We start from the raw sequence: 19,257 nt of genomic DNA, 5'->3' as shown, positions 1-19,257 counted from the left end.
AGGGTTTTCTTCCTTTGGGGTCCATCACCCAATTCCTTCCTAGGAGTTATTAACAGAACCTTAAACACAGAGGAGCACAGTGTTTGGGGACTGGGAAATAGGCCAGAGGAGAAATGTATGCTCTTCACTACTCCCCAGTCCCGTTATCTTCCAGATACCAGCTTATCAATACCCTCTGCCCTAGAACCTCTTAACACACATACAATTTGAATACACTGAAGCTCACAGAATAAAACTGAATGAACAGGGCCCCACTTGACTGCGTTGGTGTCTAATGACGTGAAGTTGGCATAGCTTCTCCAGGGGTGATGGGAACCCATTCAGCTGCCCTCACCTCTCCAATGGTGTAAGGAGAGCTTACACCTGATGGCTTCTCACCCTCACCCTGGGACTGGCGTGGAGAGTGGTCATGTCTGACTGACCAGGCAAAAGGTATCCGACAATTCCCTGTTTCCCTCCCTCTAGGACAGGTTTGGGTACCAGGGCCCTTTTGTCTGCCCCCAACTCAATATGGGCATCTCCAGGGCATTTTCCTTGTTTTTCCCTATGGTTTTCTTTAGAGAAAAGAAATCACTGGACATCTGCTCACAAATCACTGAAATCAAGTTTCTGAAAAAACCACATCATAAACCACCACCACCACCACTACAGCCATTTAGTTAAATGCTTGCCAGGCACCTTGCTCAAGCTTTACATTGTTTCAGTTAGTTATCTGACAACACTGAGGTAGGTATTTTCAACACTACCCCCCACCCCAATACATACCATTAGAGTTGAGGAAACAGGCTCAGAAAGGAGAAATCAATCAACAAGGTCAAACCAGCTGGTTAAGTAGCAAAGCTACAAAAGTGAACCAAAGACATCGGACTCCAAAATCCATTCTTTAAAACACTATGCTAGATTGCTTCTCACTGGAAGTTAAAGGGCATATACTCCTTCCCCAAAAACTACCTGAAACCCAGACTTCAGGTGGGGAAAAAGGCAAGGCCTCATTTTTTCACTTCTTTAGTCAGCTTTTATACTTAAACACTTGGAGGAATGAAGAGAGCCCGGGTAAGCTGACCAACGAGTCCCTCTCACCTGCTACCCCAGCTTCCACGGCTTTTCTCATCTGAGACCTCCAATCCTTACATAAAACTACCAATTCGCGGTTTCCCTTCCAACAAACGCTCGAATGCAGAGATCACCAAACTTGGTGACTTGAGGCATGGCCAAAGACACCCAAGAGAAGCTAGGAGACATTCACAAGATGCCCACCATCCCTGAACTGCTTGCTGGGCCATAAGGCACACAGGATGCATTCAGGGGGAAGCACGAAACTGCTTATTCCATCCTAGCTTGCGAGGCCTGGCCCCATCCTGGGATTCTCCTACCCAGTCCCTCCTCACTGGCTCTCCATTGTCCAAGACTTTAGGTACCCTCCCCTCACCTACCTCTGGAGGCCCCAAGGACCATTGGTCCCTGGGCCTTAAGGCTGCCAGTGTCTAAGGCCTCATCCCCCAGAAGCGTGCCAAAAGCACTCAGCTTGGCTCCACTGAGGACCCTAAGACCGATGATGATTACACAGAGATGGCTGAAGACTTGCAGAAGGGCCACCAGAGTTAGAAAAGCGAAGCAGGCTGCACAGAATTAACAAAGGAACACTAAGAGGGCAGAGCAGACACAGAATAAATGGACTAACCACAGGTCGAAAAAGGACGATAACGCAAAGATGCTCTGGGAGAGAGATCCTAGAGAAAGTCTATCCAAACACCTGCAGCCATGAGGCTTCTGAAGAAAGCGCAACTGTTTAGGGAAAAGGCACTTACCTGAGAGAGACTGGACAGAAGGAAGTTGAGTGGGAGAGCGAGAAACTGGGGGAGCCCTGAAAAAGGAAGATGGAATAGCTCTTCAATGCAGGAAGCTTGAGAGTTCACCAGAAGTCGGCATGGACTGGAGGACAAGCACTGCAGGTTCCAGAGGACGATGAGAACAGGGCTGAAAGGTCAGAGCTTCTGGAACCCCAAGAAGCCACTTCCAGATGCACCCCAGCATCCAACCTGTTTGGGTAAAACTAGTCACTGAGGGCTGTTCCCTGTCACCCTACTCCGCATCAACTCCGCACCCAGTCGAAAGGGTAGAAGCCTCAGAGGTAGGTAGTTTACCATGGGAGAGACATAGTCCTATCTCTGGGAAGTTCACGTTCTGATACCCTAAGGAACCTACCACACACAAGTCACAAAACTGAAGAACAAATACCACCAACTAGTGCAAATTAATATAGTCCTTGAAGTGTGAAGACAGGAAGAATGCATAATGATGTGCCACAGAGACCCAGGAAAATCCAAGTTGGGACTCTCCACACCTTAGGACTCAGCCCACTTGAAGTTTTCTCATCACCTGTTCACATGCCCAGATGGGGTCCTCAGTCCCCTTAGTAGCTCCTGCACTGAGGCTGCAATGACTGGGAAAAAACCAGCACTGCTGGGAGGCCTGGAAGAGTCCCTCCCAGAAGAGCCCAGGAACTTGGAGGATCCTGGGGGCAGAGCTTGCTCTCTACTGATCTTCCTCCTCTCAACAATCTCTCATCTTGTCCTCACAAGGTTCAAGATTCATGGCTTCACAACCTCTGTTTTGTGTGGTTCCCTTTTCAACTAAGTAGAAGATCCTAGAAGATAAAAACCAGGATTTCTCCACATCCTGCAGTGTTGGAATGTAACAGACACTTGTCACAGGTCAGGTAGCTGGAGTGTTGATTAAAAGAATTTTTCCACAAACAGCAAATGCGTCAAAACTTTTCCATTGGTATTCTTTGCCCTGTCACTTGCACTTGACACCCATCCATCTCTCTCTGATGTCCCATTCCTATACCCACCCTACTGTATCTACCTCAGGTTGGGGAATGGGTCTACCTAGGCTTTGTAAAGAAACATCAGCTCAGCCTGCATGTGGGAACAATGGAAGGGTATGTGGCCCGAGGTCTCTGGTAGGGGCAGAAGGAGGGTCTCCCCACACCGGACTGGCCCACTGATAAGAATCCTTCCCTTCTCTGTCTCCTAACAGATTCAGATTAATGATCGCTCATTCCTAATTGTCAAATTTCTTTTCCTTCATCCTGTGTCTAATCACCAGTGACAGAAACCATTACGCAAATGAGAGCAGACGACTTCCCCCAACTGTTCGCGTTGGTAAAAACCTTGTAATTTAGAGCTCTGATTTGTAGGGGAAGCTGGTCTCCCCCAGGCATCCTGGGCATCTGCTCAACTGATGCCCAGAACAGCCCTTCCTTCCTCCCCTGAACTCCAACTCCCCAACAAATATTTGACTTCACAAAAGAACAGTTTCCCATATACCTGCTGATGTAAAAACGCGAGCCTATAATATGGCTGACCTCCTTTCAGGTCCAAAGCCCCACCTTCCCTTGGAGTGTCGCCTGCACACTGCTGGTCAGCAGAGGAGTAAGCAACAGAGCAGGTATGTTTCCTTAGCCGCAAGTAGAATCTGAGCCTAAAAAGCTCTTACTTAGCCCTAAGGGAAGGGAGGAGACTAGCTCTCTTCCTTGGGGGAAAGGGAGGCAGCAGAACATGAATCGATGTTCTTAGTTATTATCTAGAACTGGATCTTCAATCTTAAAGGTGCAAAAGCAAGCTGGGAGAAGTTATGGTACCTATTAAAGGACAAATAATGCACTGGGATCTAGAACTCAGTTTCCCCACAACTCCTTCCAGCAGTCTTAACTCAGAACAAGGCTTCCTGACAGTTTTCACAAGAAGTCTTTAGCTGGAGCCCAAAAGAGCTTTTACCCTGAGCTGTAGCCTGTGCACCCTCTTGGGCACTGCCCAGTGTGGTGAGACCTGAGGACAGCCTGTACGAAAAGGTAGGCAGCAAGGCAGGAGAAACAAGTGTATGGTGGAAAGGGAGCAGCAGGGGCTCTGCAGTCAAATGAACAGTAGGTTCAAATCCTGATTGCCACTCATCACTGAAACCCCTCTGAGCCCGTTTCTTTAGCTGTGAAATGGAAATACCTACCTTGCAGGATAGTGAGGAACAAAAATGAGAGCACTACGCAGAAATTGAATGTCTAATAATCAGGGTCACTACTGTATTACCCAAGGGTCAGCACCAATCCTGTAAAGGACCCTCCCCCCACACCCAGTCGCCTTAGGTCAGATCTGTGCCAGCACAGCACCCAGCCAGGAGCAGCGGAGGGCCACATGCCTCCCTGCTGCACATCGCCCACATCCCTGAACGCTGAGCCAGGGGCGCGGCAGACCTCCTAAGGAGAACAAAGCTGAAGTTTATCCTCTGTCTGCCTTGTTTTCTTTGCTGCACTCCTCTTTCCCAAGAGATGGAGGGATGGAGATCACTGCAATCACATTTTCCAGCATTGGCTATATTTGAAAGAACTACACTTGAGAAGGTACCGTGTTTGCACACCCACGCTGCATCAGAGAACCCCAGAATGGGGTACTAAGAATAAACACCCCTACCCCAATACCCAAACAGGTGCACACACGCACACACATACATCCTCTCAGTCCATCAGTGCGCTGTTAACTGTAACTGTAAACTGAGCTTTGGGGGTTAGAGCCACAGCTCAGAAGCTGACAGTAAACCTTTGGCAAAAAATAAAACAAAACAAACAAAAAAACCCCAGAGTTTTCCAACTCCTCTTTCCTTCCAGAGAGAAGGGGCATGGAGATGGGAGTGGAGGTGAGAAGACACAGGACTACAGGGCCACCATACTGCCCAATTCCAGTGGCCCCAGTTCTACTGAATCATGTGACCGATGGCCCTCTGGGTTGTGTAGTACCCAGCTCCAAGCTGCAGCCCTGAGAGGGGTTCCCACAAGTAACAATGAACAGGAAAAGAAATTCCACTTCTGTGCTCCATCATCAGCTGCCCTGACTTTCAAGGGTGTTTGTGGAACATTACAGAGGGGTCTGGCAGAGGCGCTGGCTTTAAGAGGCAAGGCTGTATTTTTGTCCTTGCCCTGAGGTGGATGACAGGTGGCAAGCTGGCTGCCTAGGCTTGACCCCATTTCATTTACTTGACCAGGAGGCTCCGCAGGAGTGGAGGACGTGGCCTGGGCAGGGAGGGTCACAGGACCTGGAGGCTCTCACCACTCAGCCTCAGGTGGGTTGCAGTGAGACCTGACCAGCGTCCGATGGCTAAAACTGAGTTTAAAAGCTTTAGGCTAGGCCAGGCAGTACTTCCCTGGGGCTTACACTGTGTGTCCCACTGGACAAGGTTAAGCAGTGGAGAAACTCAGTAAGCCAAGAGGCAGGCCAGTGTGGACACGGACACAGATGCACGTGTGTGTGTGCACACATATCACACACACATCCACACAGAGGCTCATAGCCCTAGAACCTAGAGAAGCCACTACTAAGAGAACTCCCCTGGTACTCAGCACGGGGAGCTGGAGCTGGTGCTGTAATAGAGAAGCTGTATGTGTCTGCAATTTGGAACTTAGGCATAATCCCTGGCTCTCATGTCCCGAGGGTTTTTTTATGTATGGCTTGAGCTGAAAGGTCCAAGTTGGAACTCTGATTCTCTCACAGGAAGGCTATCCAGGCTCTCAGAGGCAAGTCCCCCTCTCACTCTGCCCATGAAGAGTCCCAGTAACCATTGCCACCCAGCCTAGAGCCTGACTGTGAAAACTGGAAGGAGGCAGATTGACCTGGTGGTCAGGAGTGCTCTGGCCCCGCAGCCCAGATATAGTGGGCATCCGAGACCATCTCCTCTCTCTCAGGCTGAGGCACTGAGGCTGCAGGAGACAGGCCCAAGGGCCAGCAGTGGCATCCTGACTCAGAAGGAGAAAGCAAGGAACAGATACACACGTGCGTGTGCATGCACACACACGCACACTCATCCCAAGGGTGACAGACTGACGCACACAGACGTGATGACAACCAGAAGCTGGGACTCCACACACTGAATGCAGGCCTTAGTGGGGGCAGAGAGGGAAGATGCTGGGGCACAGAGGCAAGGGCAAGAAGTCTCTCCAAATGGGAGTGGAGCGCCAACCACCCTGCCTTGCCCCAAACACCTGCCTCCAGGGCCATGGCAGGAGTCCAGTCCATTAAGTGCAGCGTGCAATACTAGCGCTTGGAGTCTCCTGTCCTCATCAATGAAGCGGTGTGGACGGGCTAGCAGTCACCTGGCAGGAGGCCTCGACTCCTGGCAGGCTAGTTGTATCGACCCTTGATCATTGTGTTCAACAAGGGCCCCACCTGTGAAGAGACATGAGGAGCCAGTCAGAACTGCCTGTCCCCTGGCCCTGGAGCCAGACATGGTGTGTCTGGAGGCATTCTATGTCCAACCAAGGGCAGGGACAAGGCTTTCGTTCAATCTTATAAACACACTAACCTACTCTCTTCCTGGAAAATATTCCAGGACATGACCCTCTCATCTGGGTCCCTCTTGTATGTTACCTTCTCTCTCACAATACCCTATAAATAGCACCAAACTGACATAAGGTCAGAGGAGCCAATAATCCCCCCAAACCTAAGAGTGCCTGCATGTTTTTTTTTTTTTTTAAGATTTATTTATTTATTTATTTGACAGAGAGAAATCACAAGTAAGCAGAGAGGCAGGCAGAGAGAGAGGAGGAAGCAGGCTCCCTGCTGAGCAGAAAGCCCGATGTGGGGCTCGAACCCAGGACCTAGGATCATGACCTGAGCCGAAGGCAGCGGCCCAACCCACTGAGCCACCCAGGCGCCCCACCTGCATGTTTCTTAAATGAGCTTTAAGAAGGTTAAATGCCTCTGTATCCTGAAATGGTAACCCGCAATTGGGGCTGGAGCCACTTTCCAATCCCACAGGTCCTCTGGATGCTGAGGCTATCCATGGGAAGAAGGCAAGAGCATTACAAATACCTCCCTTAGGTCCCCAATGGGCCACTGGCACACCTGTGTGGGAAGCAGGTCTCAACATTACCTAGAGCAGCCTTGGCACAGCTGGGAGAGTGTGAGGAGATACTTTACCGCTCGCTTCCCATTCCAGAAGAATCCCCCCAGGGGTCCCCAGCTGGCACACAAGCCCCATGGGGAACATTACCACTAGCATGGAACAGATTATAATTGATCCACCAGTCAAGCCCAACTCTCACCAGAAAACAAAGATTTTTCTGAACATGCCCATAACCTCTATGGAGAGAAAGGACACCAGATACTGAAACAGAGCTATGGAGAATGTGACATCAATCCTGACTTTCCCTGGTCACTCTGCCCACTGGGCCATAGGAGTGCCACCTTGGGGCAGCCACATACCTCTTGTGGGTTCCCCAAGGCCTCTCCAAGCATCTTCTCAATGTTTCTCATTATGGCCACTTTCTGATGGGCTTTGAGAGGATATTCAATTCTCTTAGGGGTGGGGGCCCCCTGCAAAGGAAGCAGCAGCTCAGGAAATGCCTTTAGCAGCAGGCTTCAGTGTAACCCACCATTCTAGCGCCTTTAACCCTTCTAAGAAACTCAGTTCAATCCCACCCCTCTTCATCTCTCCAAAGACCTGGAAATCGCTTTCAGAGAGAGCCAACCTCCCCACCCTGCCCCCAAATTATTACACCTACCTCACCCCAATCCCATCTAGGGAGGAAAAAAAAAACCCATATTCACCTTATACCAGAAGTTCACAGTGATGGTAATCCCCCCATTTAGTAATGACTCTATGTGATGCCACCTGCAAGAAAATAAACATGCTCCTGTTTGCCACCAATATTCCTTAGAGAGAGATAGAAAACTAGGTAAAGTCCGGCTACAACAAATGACAAGCACATTATCTTTACATTCATCCTGCCAAACACACCCTGGGACCAGAGGCAGTGGGTGTTCAGCTCAGTTTCCAAATACAGAAGAGCCAAGAACAGTTTCTTCAGCCTCAAGCCTCTGGAATCTCTTTGGACCTGAGGAATTGTCATCTTGTCCTACAGACTGTGTTGTCATCTCTCCCATGTTCAGTATGGTCACATCTGGATATGCCGACCTTTCTGTAGATCACATAAAACCAATTCTGCCACAACTTGGAAGGGACACAAATACAGCTTTCCGGGGAATGGGAAAGAAAGCTCCCAAAAAGCCCCCAGTCCTAACCCCCTCCTCACCAGTACATTGGGATGTAAAGAACATCACCAGGGCCAACCACTGTTTCATAACCAACCACGTTCTGGAAATTGGGGAACCTCTCGTAGTCAGGATTGTCAAAGTCCACCTGAGAGGTTCAAGAAAAAGAAAAAAAAAAATCAGTCAATCGCCAAATCTTTATTAATATAAACTGCGATGTGCTAGTTTGGTAGTGATAAAAAGATGGCTTTAAGAATAAAAGATGTGTTTAGAATTTATATCCGGCAGAAGATACCACACACATGTTAAACATATACACTCTCTCTCAGAGAACGGTGTAAGACAAGCCAGGCTTGAGAATTAAGTGTTAAAGAATACTGGGACTCGGTACTCCTGAGGTCAGAAGCCAATCATCACAGCTCACAGGTCAGAAAACCTAGTCATGGCCTGGACATGGGAAATGAGGATGCACCCTACAGCCCAATCTTCTGAAACTTTCTCCCACACACATATTCCTGTCAGCAAAAACTTCTACATGAAGTGGCGAGGCAGTTCTCTCAAGAAAGGAGAAGCCCTCCCTGGTTGGCCATAAAGTCAACCACATACTTCTTTTAGATCCAGGAAAGACAGTAAATGACATATGACAATTCTGTTCACCCTTCTCCTTATCAAAAAGTAGCGGCATCCATGACAACAGAAAGCAATTACTAAACCCAATGGAGACATACACATTCAAACAGGGTGACCAGAGTCCACCAGCATCAGTGATGGGGTCTGCCCTCCAGAATTACCTTGACAGAACTGTTTATCCTTATGAACATCTAAGGAGGACCACCACAAGGGCCTGGAATATGTGAGCTACACTGTGAAATTATCCTGAGTTTATCCACAGGGAAGGGGAAAGACATGCCAACCTTGGATCCCAAAGGAGTGCTATACCCTCCTCAGACTACACAAGCTCACCTGGCTCTGTCTGTCACATGGGTGATGAACAGGATATGGGTACAGGCACTCAAACTGATCCGGAGGGAATAAAATGCATCGCTTGTAGCCTTTTATCTGAGCAAAGAAGTTCTGCTGCTCATCATAGTGAGCAGGTGTCACATTTCCTGTAGGAGGAAAGACATTTTCTTATTCAGAGCGGTGGCTTGACTGCAGAGGCTAGAACACAAGGCCCAATGCTGGAGAGAAACCCAGCCTGCCCTCTCAGCTAAGGGTTTCTAATCAAAACTTCAAGCACAATTGGGGCGACTGCAATTACAACTCTCAGCAAACTGTTAAACTTTCAGTGGGCAATAAGTTGTTCAGAAACCATCGCTAGCTAATGGTTCACCATCAATCAGAGCAAAGCAAACTTTCATAAATGATGCTTCTGCCTTTACTGGAAGCAGCAGCACATCAAGATGATATTCACAAGTCTGGCAAAGTAATACACTGTGCATACTTGTACGCATCTTGACTATGGCAAGAATCAAAGGATAACAAAACAGGAGTAACAAACAACTGAAGTGACTGGTATCAACAATGCATGCGTAACCGTCTTTGATGGAGTTAATCAGTCACTTGAAGTTGTATGAATATGTACTTGCTTTGAGTAGCTCTTCTGGAGCTCAAAGATTCTCAACCTTTGTTCTCACTTCAACACATCTGTGGGATGCAATACTTCTTAGAGCAACACGGAGGCTGTTAATTGTCGTGGAGGCATGAGGAGAGCATATCAGATTCCTGAAATGCTGTATAATTTGAGTAAGGCGAATTATTTTAAATGCCAACTTGAATTAGTTCTGCACTAGTGTATATTTGCTCCATCTACTCTTTGTAACTGGGACCTTATCTGTTGTTTATCCTTTGCACAATCCCTGAGAGCTGAGGGCCCTGTGCAGGGCACGGAGTTCAGAAAACATTCCCTGGTCCGCCTGAGTGGGCCAAGACAGCCGCTTTCATAAATGCTAAGAGTTCATGCGCATCCTCAGAGGAGATCTGCTCTCTCATCTCTACCTGAGGGATCCGCTTCAGTGCACGCTACGCAAAGGGCAGGAAGGCAAAAGAAAAACTTATAGCTAAGTAGGTCAGAACTAGCTCCTGGCAGGTTAATCAAGAGTTGGTTTCAAAGGGACAGGTTAGAGGTGCAATCCATAAGCTGCACTGCTAGAAATCTTTATTAATACTGGCAGCAAAGGATCCAAAACTGAAGAAAGAACAAAGGAGAGACTTCAGAACCCAGTGGTGAATGACAACAAATAACTACTCTGCTTCCTTGTTTAATCCAATTTATTCACCATTTACTAGGTACCTATTATGGGCCTGGCCCTGGGCTAGTGCCAGAAATAAAAACAAGAACAAGACAATGACCCTGGCCAGTAAGCAGCTCTACTTCTTTTGTACTGGAAGCCTCTTGTTCCTCTGAACTAGAGTTCAAAGGCCTCTCCTCTCATTCTATTGAAAAAAGAATGAACATACTCACATATTTGCTTGTGTATACATAAAATCCTCTAGCAGTATACACAAGCAACTAACATGTGGTACCTCCAGGGAGGGTTATCGGGAGGCTGGGAAATAGGAGCGGAAGAGAGATTTATCATTACACACCTATTTATACCTTTTGAATTTAACTCCATAAATACATTAACATTCAAAAGATAACGTTCAATTTATACTGGAAAAGTAAACTTTCCTCTTCTACTGGAATAAAAAATCTTCTGAATACAAGCAAATCCAATAGATTAAGAACAGTATTTCAGGAAGACCCATCATACCTGAGTATAGACGCTCATGCAGCAACTGAGGAAGGGAAAAGAGAACTAATTTTCTTTTTAAAGTGCGGGAAACTAGCTTAACCATTTTACATACATTATCTCTTTAATCTTCATAGTGATTTATAAGCTATTCCTTTCAAAGAAGAGGAGACTGAGATTTTAAAGTTAGATGACTTGTTCAGAGTCATAAAGCAAATGAGTGAAGACAAGCTTGGAAATCAGGTTTGTATGACTCCAAGCTATGCTGCTTTCTGAAAGTTTCTTACCTTCCATGCCAATGAGCAGTAGGTTGGATGTCAGTTGTCCCCAGCCACGCTTTCCCTGTTGCTTATTAATCCAGTTCCAGTTAAAACCCAAGAAGTCCATGACGATCTTCCTGCCCACAGTGTCATTGAGTGTTTGCTGCAGATACAACCTACATTTCCCGAGAATAAAATCCCATTAGTGCACATACACAGTCCCTTGGCATGGCCTCCCTACATCTGGAAATCCAAATCCACACCAGCACCTCCCACAGAGACCAGCTGCAGCCATGCAAGTGTCAACCAAGAGAGATTCTCACAGAACTGAATCCTTGCCTGTCCTATGAGCTCTGTTCAACACCAAACTTGCTATTTTAAAGATTCCTTTAAAAATAAATAAATAAATAAATAAACTCTATACCAAATATGAGATCTGAAGATCTAGATCAAGATCTTTTTTTTTAATTAATTAATTTATTTTTTTTATAAACATATAATGTATTTTTATCCCCAGGGGTACAGGTCTGTGAATCGCCAGGTTTACACACTTCACAGCACTCACCATAGCACATACCCTCCCCAATGTCCAAAACCCCACCCCCCTCTCCCAAGCCCCCTCCCCCCAGCAACCCTCAGTTTGTTTTGTGAGATTAAGAGTCACTTATGGTTTGTCTCCCTCCCAATCCCATCTTGTTTCATTTATTCTTCTCCTACCCCCTTAACTCCCCATGTTGCATCTCCACTTCCTCATATCAGGGAGATCATATGATAGTTGTCTTTCTCCGATTGACTTATTTCGCTAAGCATGATACCCTCTAGTTCCATCCACGTAGTCACAAATGGCAAGATTTCATTTTTTTTGATGGCTACATAGTATTCCATTGTGTATATATACCACATCTTCTTTATCCATTCATCTGTTGATGGACATCTAGGTTCTTTCCATAGTTTGGCTATTGTAGACACTGCTGCTATAAACATTTGGGTGCACGTGTCCCTTCGGATCACTACATTTGTATCTTTAGGGTAAATACCCAGTAGTGCAATTGCTGGGTCATAGGGTAGTTCTATTTTCAACTTTTTGAGGAACCTCCATGCTGTTTTCCAGAGTGGCTGCACCAGCTTGCATTCCCACCAACAGTGTAGGAGGGTTCCCCTTTCTCCGCATCCTCGCCAGCATCTGTCATTTCCTGACTTCTTAATTTTAGCCAATCTGACTGGTGTGAGGTGATATCTCATTGAGGTTTTGATTTGTATTTCCCTGATGCCGAGTGATGTGGAGCACTTTTTCATGTATCTGTTGGCCATCTGGATGTCTTCTTTGCAGAAATGTCTGTTCATGTCTTCTGCCCATTTCTTGATTGGATTATTTGTTCTTTGGGTGTTGAGTTTGCTAAGTTCTTTATAGATTTTGGACACTAGCCCTTTATCCGATATGTCATTTGCAAATATCTTCTCCCATTCTGTCAGTTGTCTTTTGGTTTTGTTAACTGTTTCCTTTGCTGTGCAAAAGCTTTTGATCTTGATGAAATCACAATAGTTCATTTTTGTCCTTGCTTCCCTTGCCTTTGGCGATGTTCCTAGGAAGATGTTGCTGCAGCTGAGGTCAAAGAGGTTGCTGCCTGTGTTCTCCTCAAGGATTTTGATGGATTCCTTTCTCACATTGAGATCCTTCATCCATTTTGAGTCTATTTTCGTGTGTGGTGTAAGGAAATGATCCAATTTCATTTTTCTGCATGTGGCTGTCCAATTTTCCCAACACCATTTGTTGAAGAGGCTGTCTTTTTTCCATTGGATATTCTTTCCTGCTTTGTCGAAGATTAGTTGACCATAGAGTTGAGGGTCTATTTCTGGGCTCTCTATTCTGTTCCATTGATCTATGTGTCTGTTTTTGTGCCAGTACCATGCTGTCTTGATGATGACAGCTTTGTAATAGAGCTTGAAGTCCGGAATTGTGATGCCACCAACTTTGGCTTTCTTTTTCAATATTGCTTTGGCTATTCGAGGTCTTTTCTGGTTCCATATAAATTTTAGGATTATTTGTTCCATTTCTTTGAAAAAAATGGATGGTACTTTGATAGGAATTGCATTAAATGTGTAGATTGCTTTAGGTAGCATAGACATTTTCACAATATTTATTCTTCCAATCCAGGAGCATGGAACATTTTTCCATTTCTTTGTGTCTTCCTCAATTTCTTTCATGAGTACTTTATAGTTTTCTGTGTATAGATTCTTAGTCTCTTTGGTTAGGTTTATTCCTAGGTATCTTATAGTTTTGGGTGCAATTGTAAATGGGATGGACTCCTTAATTTCTCTTTCTTCTGTCTTGTTGTTGGTGTAGAGAAATGCAACTGATTTCTGTGCATTGATTTTATATCCCGACACTTTACTGAATTCCTGTACAAGTTTTAGCAGTTTTGGAGTGGAGTCTTTTGGGTTTTCCACATATAGTATCATTAGATCAAGATCTTGATCAAGATCTAGACCAAGATCAAGAGTTGAATGCTCTACCAACTGAGCCAGTCAGGTGCCCCTAAAAGAAATTATTCTTAACCTTTTCTGGGTCACAGCATAAATCTAAGAATCCAAGGAATGTTTCCATAAAAATGTACATACACACAGAACTTTCACACAATTTCAGATTCCTCAACACCTATTCAGAGTCTAAAATGATTATTCAGCCTTTCTCTAGAAACTCTCAGAGCTTCAGACATCCTCTTTGGCCCTCGATGGCCTTTATGTTAGACTGTATTACTGTTCACCAAGATCTAGTTCCCTCCCTGTGGGAGAGTTAATTCTCCTATATCCCCTTGAAGCCAAGCTTGCTTATTCAACTTGCTTTAACCAATGATATGTCCACAAATATGACTTATGTCGCTTCCAAACTGTAATTTGAAGAAGCAGTACTCACTGCCACCACATCTCTCTCCCTCTGCTAATCAACTGCAAGGTTTCAGATAGTAGCTGCTGGGTCCCAAAGTAAGGAAGATGACATAAGAGTAGAGCCTTCATGTGACCTACAATGGACATGGATGGACATGTAGCACGACTGTTGTTGTTATAAACCTTTGTTGTTTCAAGTCACTGCCTCTGGCTTGTTTATCTTAACTAATTCAGCCACCTCTCTGTAGCAGCCTTCTACAGCTGAAAGACTCATCAGGCTTTCTGTAGACCCAATCACGGAGGAACATCAGAAATTACCTAAGGGATGTGAAAACCCAGACACGTGCTCAAGTCCCACAGGGGACATCAATAAAAGGGCAAACACGAAGACAAAACACAAAAGCAGCCCTGTTCTAGTCCCAAGAATGTTACTTCAAATGGCTCAAAAGTATCTCAGTGCCTAGAATCAGGATGTTTAAGGCAATATTAACTAGAAATCTTGGTAAGTTTTAAACACTAGCTACCTTTTGGGGGACAAAGAACCCTCAAGACTCAAATGCAACCTTTCCTCAGAAATTATAAAATATATCATACAAAAATTTTGTCAAGTAACTTTGAAAGAGGCAGAACACTCACCAAACATGAATCCAAACAACTCCTATTACATCAGAACAGTAAATGGTCAAAAGAGCTCAAAGAGAAATTATAGAACTCCTTGAATCGTAACAACCCGTACAATTCCAAAGTGGAATTGGTCGGTGGTAAAGTAAGCTGGTCAGGCAAAACTCGTGCATAGGAAAAGATTTTTCTTGAATCACTCATAAAAACTACACTCATAACTTGTACTTAATAAGGCAAACTGCTCTCCTTATAGGAGGTAAGAAACTTGAAGTGATTGAGGAATCAGGACTCAGGTGTCTCATCTCATGCTCCTTCCAGCACAAATGTTCATGCAATGGAATTACACTCCACCAGCACCATTTAAATCGACCCCTCTCTCGCAACCCTGGGGATGTGTACACATACACATGTACATGCTATGTTAAATTTGAGGAAACTTAAGCAGAAGATGACTTACACTAGTCTTTTTAAGACATAAAGAACTCATCAATCACAGCTGTAACCCTGGAAACTCTTTTTGGTCAAAGTTCTAGCACTGTGATAACCACTAAGTGTCAGGAAGACATACAAACACAAAAAAAGATATTTCAAATCCATTCATGCAGCCATAGGCTGCTAACAGAGTCAGGAAAAGAACTGAGGCAGGAGACTAAAGGAAGCCCAGGGTTGGGCACCAAGTGTGAGATGGAGATGGTCATTCACCATGAAGTACTCAGCGAAAGCAATTCCCCAGAAGCAATGTTACAGTGTAGAACTGAATGCTGTCTGGGACCTACCGAGGTAGGTAGGTCTTTATATGCTGGCCTCGCATATGAAGATGAAAGCACAGAAGAAGAGTCACTTCTGAGTGCGTCTTGTATTTGCCATCTCTAGTATAATGTGCAACTCCGTAGCAACCGAATCCGATCTCCCCTAATCTAGGGGACCCTGACACCCTTCAGCCAAGAATCACAACAATCTATAAAAATTTTTTAGCTTTAATTGTCCCCAGCCAGCCCAATATTTTAGGACACAGGGTGCAAACTGGCAATCTCAAGCTAAATCCAATGACAGCTGGTTTTGTTTGGTACCCCGCAGCTTTTTTAAAAATTTGAGTTAGCTGCTGAGGTCAAAAAAATTTTAAATAAAAATCCCAGTTTCTGGGGTGCCTGGGTGGCTCAGTGGGTTAAAGCCTCTGCCTTCGGCTCAGGTCATGATCCCAGGGTTCTGGGATCGAGCCCCGAATCAGGCTCTTTGCTCTACAGAGAGCCTGCTTCCTCCTCTCTCTCTGCCTCCCTGCCTACTTGTGATCTCTGTCTGTCAAGTAAATAAATAAAAACTTAAAAAAAAAAAATCCTAATTTCTGGCTTCTCTTGAAAATGAAAGTATCTGGCAACCCAGGGACCGCACTCCTAACTGGAAACAAGAGTCAAGTAAGGACTTCTCACTCTGAACATGGCACATGCTTTCAGCTTCATTGTCGTTTTCACCCAGACAACGTCTCGTTTTACTCACCTACTTAACCCTTCTAGGCAACTGTGACTGTCACTTTGTGAAGACAACAAAGAATGAAAGAGTGACAATTCAAGTCTAATCATTCTCTCATCTCTCAAACTAGGGAGCTCACCCAACTCCTCCATATGCTCAAACAATTACAAGACAGGAAAAAGAATGCTCTAGATTCAATGGGAAGCCACAATCTGGGAACTTACCTCTCTTCCCCTCCTTGCTGCTGTATATCCTGCAGTTTCTCAACAAACTCGTGAAATTTCATTTCCTCCCTGTTGGACCTGGGCTTAAAGTTCTGGAAATTGGCCATCTTCTTTTCATCATAGTACAAGAACTTGTGGGTGCTGGCACTGTACACAGAGAAGTCTCCGTTGCCAATGTTCTCCTGCAGGTATTCGAGGTCCCATTTCAGAGCAGGATACACAAGATTTGTGTCTGTCAGCACCACAGGCTCCTAAGTGAAAACAACAAGTGAAAAAAACAAATGAAGTCATCCCAAGAAGCTGGTGGATTCTTATCCCATGACTCCAACCACTTCCCTACTTGTGAATACTTTCTTGTGAACAAGCACAAACTCCTTTAAGTTCCATTTCTCCTCGTCTCCCTCTCCACTCTCCCTTAGGCCCTAATCCACAGCCCTGACAGTCCCCCACTTGAATCATCATTCGCCTGTGACCTCTCCTCTCAACCTGGTCCCTCCCCGCCTCCCCTTCAGACCGGGCCCCGCCTCCTACCTCATTCTCGATAAGCTCCTCCGCCCGGGGGTCGCTCTGACTCAGACGGGGGATGGGCCGGGTCGGAAAGCTATAACTACGCAGCTGGGACTCATCCCAGGCGAGGCCCGAAGCTTCGGCCTCCTCTCGGGGTTCTCCAGAGCCGGAGGCCACAGCCTCCGTCGCCGTCGCCGCTGCCGCCGCCATCTCCGTCGCTACAGCCGGCCCCACCGGAACCGGAAGCTCCGCCCATTCCGGACAAAACACAACGGAAACCATAGAGATGGACGCACGCGAGAGCGGTCCAGAGACACAAAGAACGCGGAACCGGGGCGTGGGGGAGCGCCTCCTCATGGTGACCTACAGCTTTACACCCTAAGCTCGGCCTGTGAAGTCTTGGGGCGCAGAGGTTAGACCCACTGATCACCTGGTTAACCAATACACCAAGTTATTATTGCTGCGTCAGTGTGCCCAGGCCTACACAAGAAGCAGAGAAAGGAGGCCAGTTTAGCGGGGCATTAAACTGTACAGTCGTGGATGGGGAGAGAAGCAAACTCTTGACCTAAGAAATCAGAAGGAAAAGCAATTGTCAGACTGATAGATGTTGGGGAAAGGTTGCTCTGAAGACCTAGACAAAAGATATAATCCATAGAATGGGAGAAAATATTTACAAAGTATATAGCTGATAAGTGACTTGTATCTAGACTATATAAAGAATTCTTACAACTAAGCAATAGAAAGTCAAACCAATTCAGATGAAAGACTTGAGTAGACAATTCTCCAAAGAAGATACCATGGTCAATAAACACATGAAAAGAGGCTCAACATCTTTAGTCATCAAGGTAATGCAAATCAAAACCACAATGAGATACCACTCACAGCCACGAGAATGCAGAAAAATTGGAAAGCTCGTATGCTGCTGGTGGGAATGTAAAATGGTGCAGCTTCTTTGAAAAAGTTTTATAGTTCTGCAGAAAGTTAAACATAGAGTTATCCTATGATCCAGCAATTCTTTCTCTTCTTCCTTTTTTCTTTTCTTTCTTTTTCTATCTTTCCTTTCCTTTCTCTTTTTTTCTTCCTCCCTTCCTCCCCCTCTTTTCTTTCTTTCTCTCTTTCTTTCTTTCTTGATCCAGCTGTTCTACTGCTAGCAATATACTGAAGAGAATTGAAAACATACATCCACACAAAAAGTTGTATAAGAATGTTCACAGCAACATTATTTATGATAGCCCAAAGTGGAAATACCTAATGTCCATCAACTGATGAGTGTATGAACAGAAAGTTGTATGTCAATATAATAGAATATTATTTGGTCATACAAAGGAATGAAAACTGACACATGCTACAACACGGACAAACCTTAAAAATATTATGCTAAGAGAAGTAAGTCGGACACAAAAGGTTACATATCGCATGAAACTCTTTATATGAAGTTTCCAGAATAGGCAAATCCATACAGACAGTAGATTAGTGATTGCCAGGGTCTAGGGGTAAGGGAAATACACTAATAGAGATGGGGGTTCTTTCGGGGGTAGTGAAAACTATTTAGAATTAGTGGAGATAATTACACAACTTTGTAAATATGCTAAAAATCACCTTATTGTACACTTTAAAGTGATGATTTTTATGGTATGTGAATTATATCTTGATAATAGTAAGTAAATTAGGCCAACACTGTTTCTTAATCCAAATTAGATCAGGGCTTGCTATTGATTGAATGCAGATATTGTACAATTATTTTGAACATGAACTAGTGATGCTTATTTACAAGAGGGCAAGTTGCTGTTAGGTAGTCTTCCTCCAAATTTATTTATTTTTTTTAAAGATCTTGGAGATAACTTGGGGGTTTTTTGTTTGCTTGTTTTTTAAGATTTTATTTATTTATTTATTTATTTGTCAGAGAGAGAGAGAGAGAGAGAGAGAGAGAGAGAGCAAATGCAGGCAGAGGGGCAGGGAGAGGCAGAGAGAGAAGCAGACTCCCCACTGAGCAAGGAGCCCGATGTGGGACTTGATCCCAGGATCCTGGGATCATGACCCGAGCTGAAGGCAGCGGCTTAACTGACTGAGCCACCAGGCATCCCTTCCTCCAAATTTATATGCCAAGTAGGATACATAATTTTTATTGGTCTAATATATATTTGAGAATGTCTGTAATAATAGATTCTGCACCAAAACAGTCATCACCCTAAAAGTCGCTGGAAATATGTGTACATTTATATTGTGTAAATTATGCAAACGCTCTTTATGTAAAAATGAAAATATATTCATATGTAAACCTGATAATATCCCCCATTCTTCTTTAAGCTAGTTTTGTTAACTGTGGTCCAGCTTGAAATCTTTACAAGTCCTCGCCAATCTGAGGCTTTAGCCAGTCTGGGGAGAGCTGCTTTAGGTGCTAGGATTGGTTTTACATTTGTTGGGTTGAGGTGACTGGGATATTCAAATATAAATATGGAGTAAAACTGAGAAGAGAATTTGGGGTGATTTGTGTGTTGCATCATTCCTCTACGTG

At 45.0% G+C, this 19,257-nt stretch overlaps 1 protein-coding gene across 1 annotated transcript; it reads right to left on the bottom strand.

Moving 5' to 3' along the window:
• Nucleotides 1–4,351: 4,351 nt before the first annotated feature.
• On the bottom strand, nt 4,352–16,968 carry LOC111145240 (hypoxia inducible factor 1 alpha subunit inhibitor). The gene is made up of 8 exons (XM_022500019.1): nt 16,767–16,968; nt 16,236–16,486; nt 11,065–11,213; nt 9,006–9,151; nt 8,084–8,190; nt 7,599–7,662; nt 7,254–7,364; nt 4,352–6,215 (listed from the first exon to the last, which is right to left on the bottom strand). The coding sequence occupies exons 1-8, from the start codon at nt 16,950–16,952 to the stop codon at nt 6,171–6,173; spliced, it is 1,059 nt and encodes a 352-aa protein (XP_022355727.1). The 5' UTR covers nt 16,953–16,968; the 3' UTR covers nt 4,352–6,170.
• Between the last annotated feature and the right edge of the window lie 2,289 nt (nt 16,969–19,257).

The sequence above is a fragment of the Enhydra lutris genome, unplaced genomic scaffold (genome assembly GCF_002288905.1).
Source record: "Enhydra lutris kenyoni isolate GAN:26980312 unplaced genomic scaffold, ASM228890v2 scaffoldscaffold12, whole genome shotgun sequence".
NCBI classification, from domain to species: Eukaryota; Metazoa; Chordata; class Mammalia; order Carnivora; family Mustelidae; genus Enhydra; species Enhydra lutris.
This window is presented reverse-complemented; position numbering and strand designations above follow the sequence as displayed.

Bases quoted from the DNA above. Each gene is read 5' to 3' on its own strand.
- LOC111145240 (XM_022500019.1), bottom strand. From the start codon at position 16,952: ATGGCGGCGGCAGCGGCGACGGCGACGGAGGCTGTGGCCTCCGGCTCT. The intron at 16,487-16,766 runs GTAGGAGGCGGG...GTTTTCACTTAG, and splicing joins AGGAGCTTATCGAGAATGAG to GAGCCTGTGGTGCTGACAGA. The intron at 9,152-11,064 runs GTAAGAAACTTT...TTCCTCCTACAG, and splicing joins ACTGCTCATTGGCATGGAAG to GAAATGTGACACCTGCTCAC.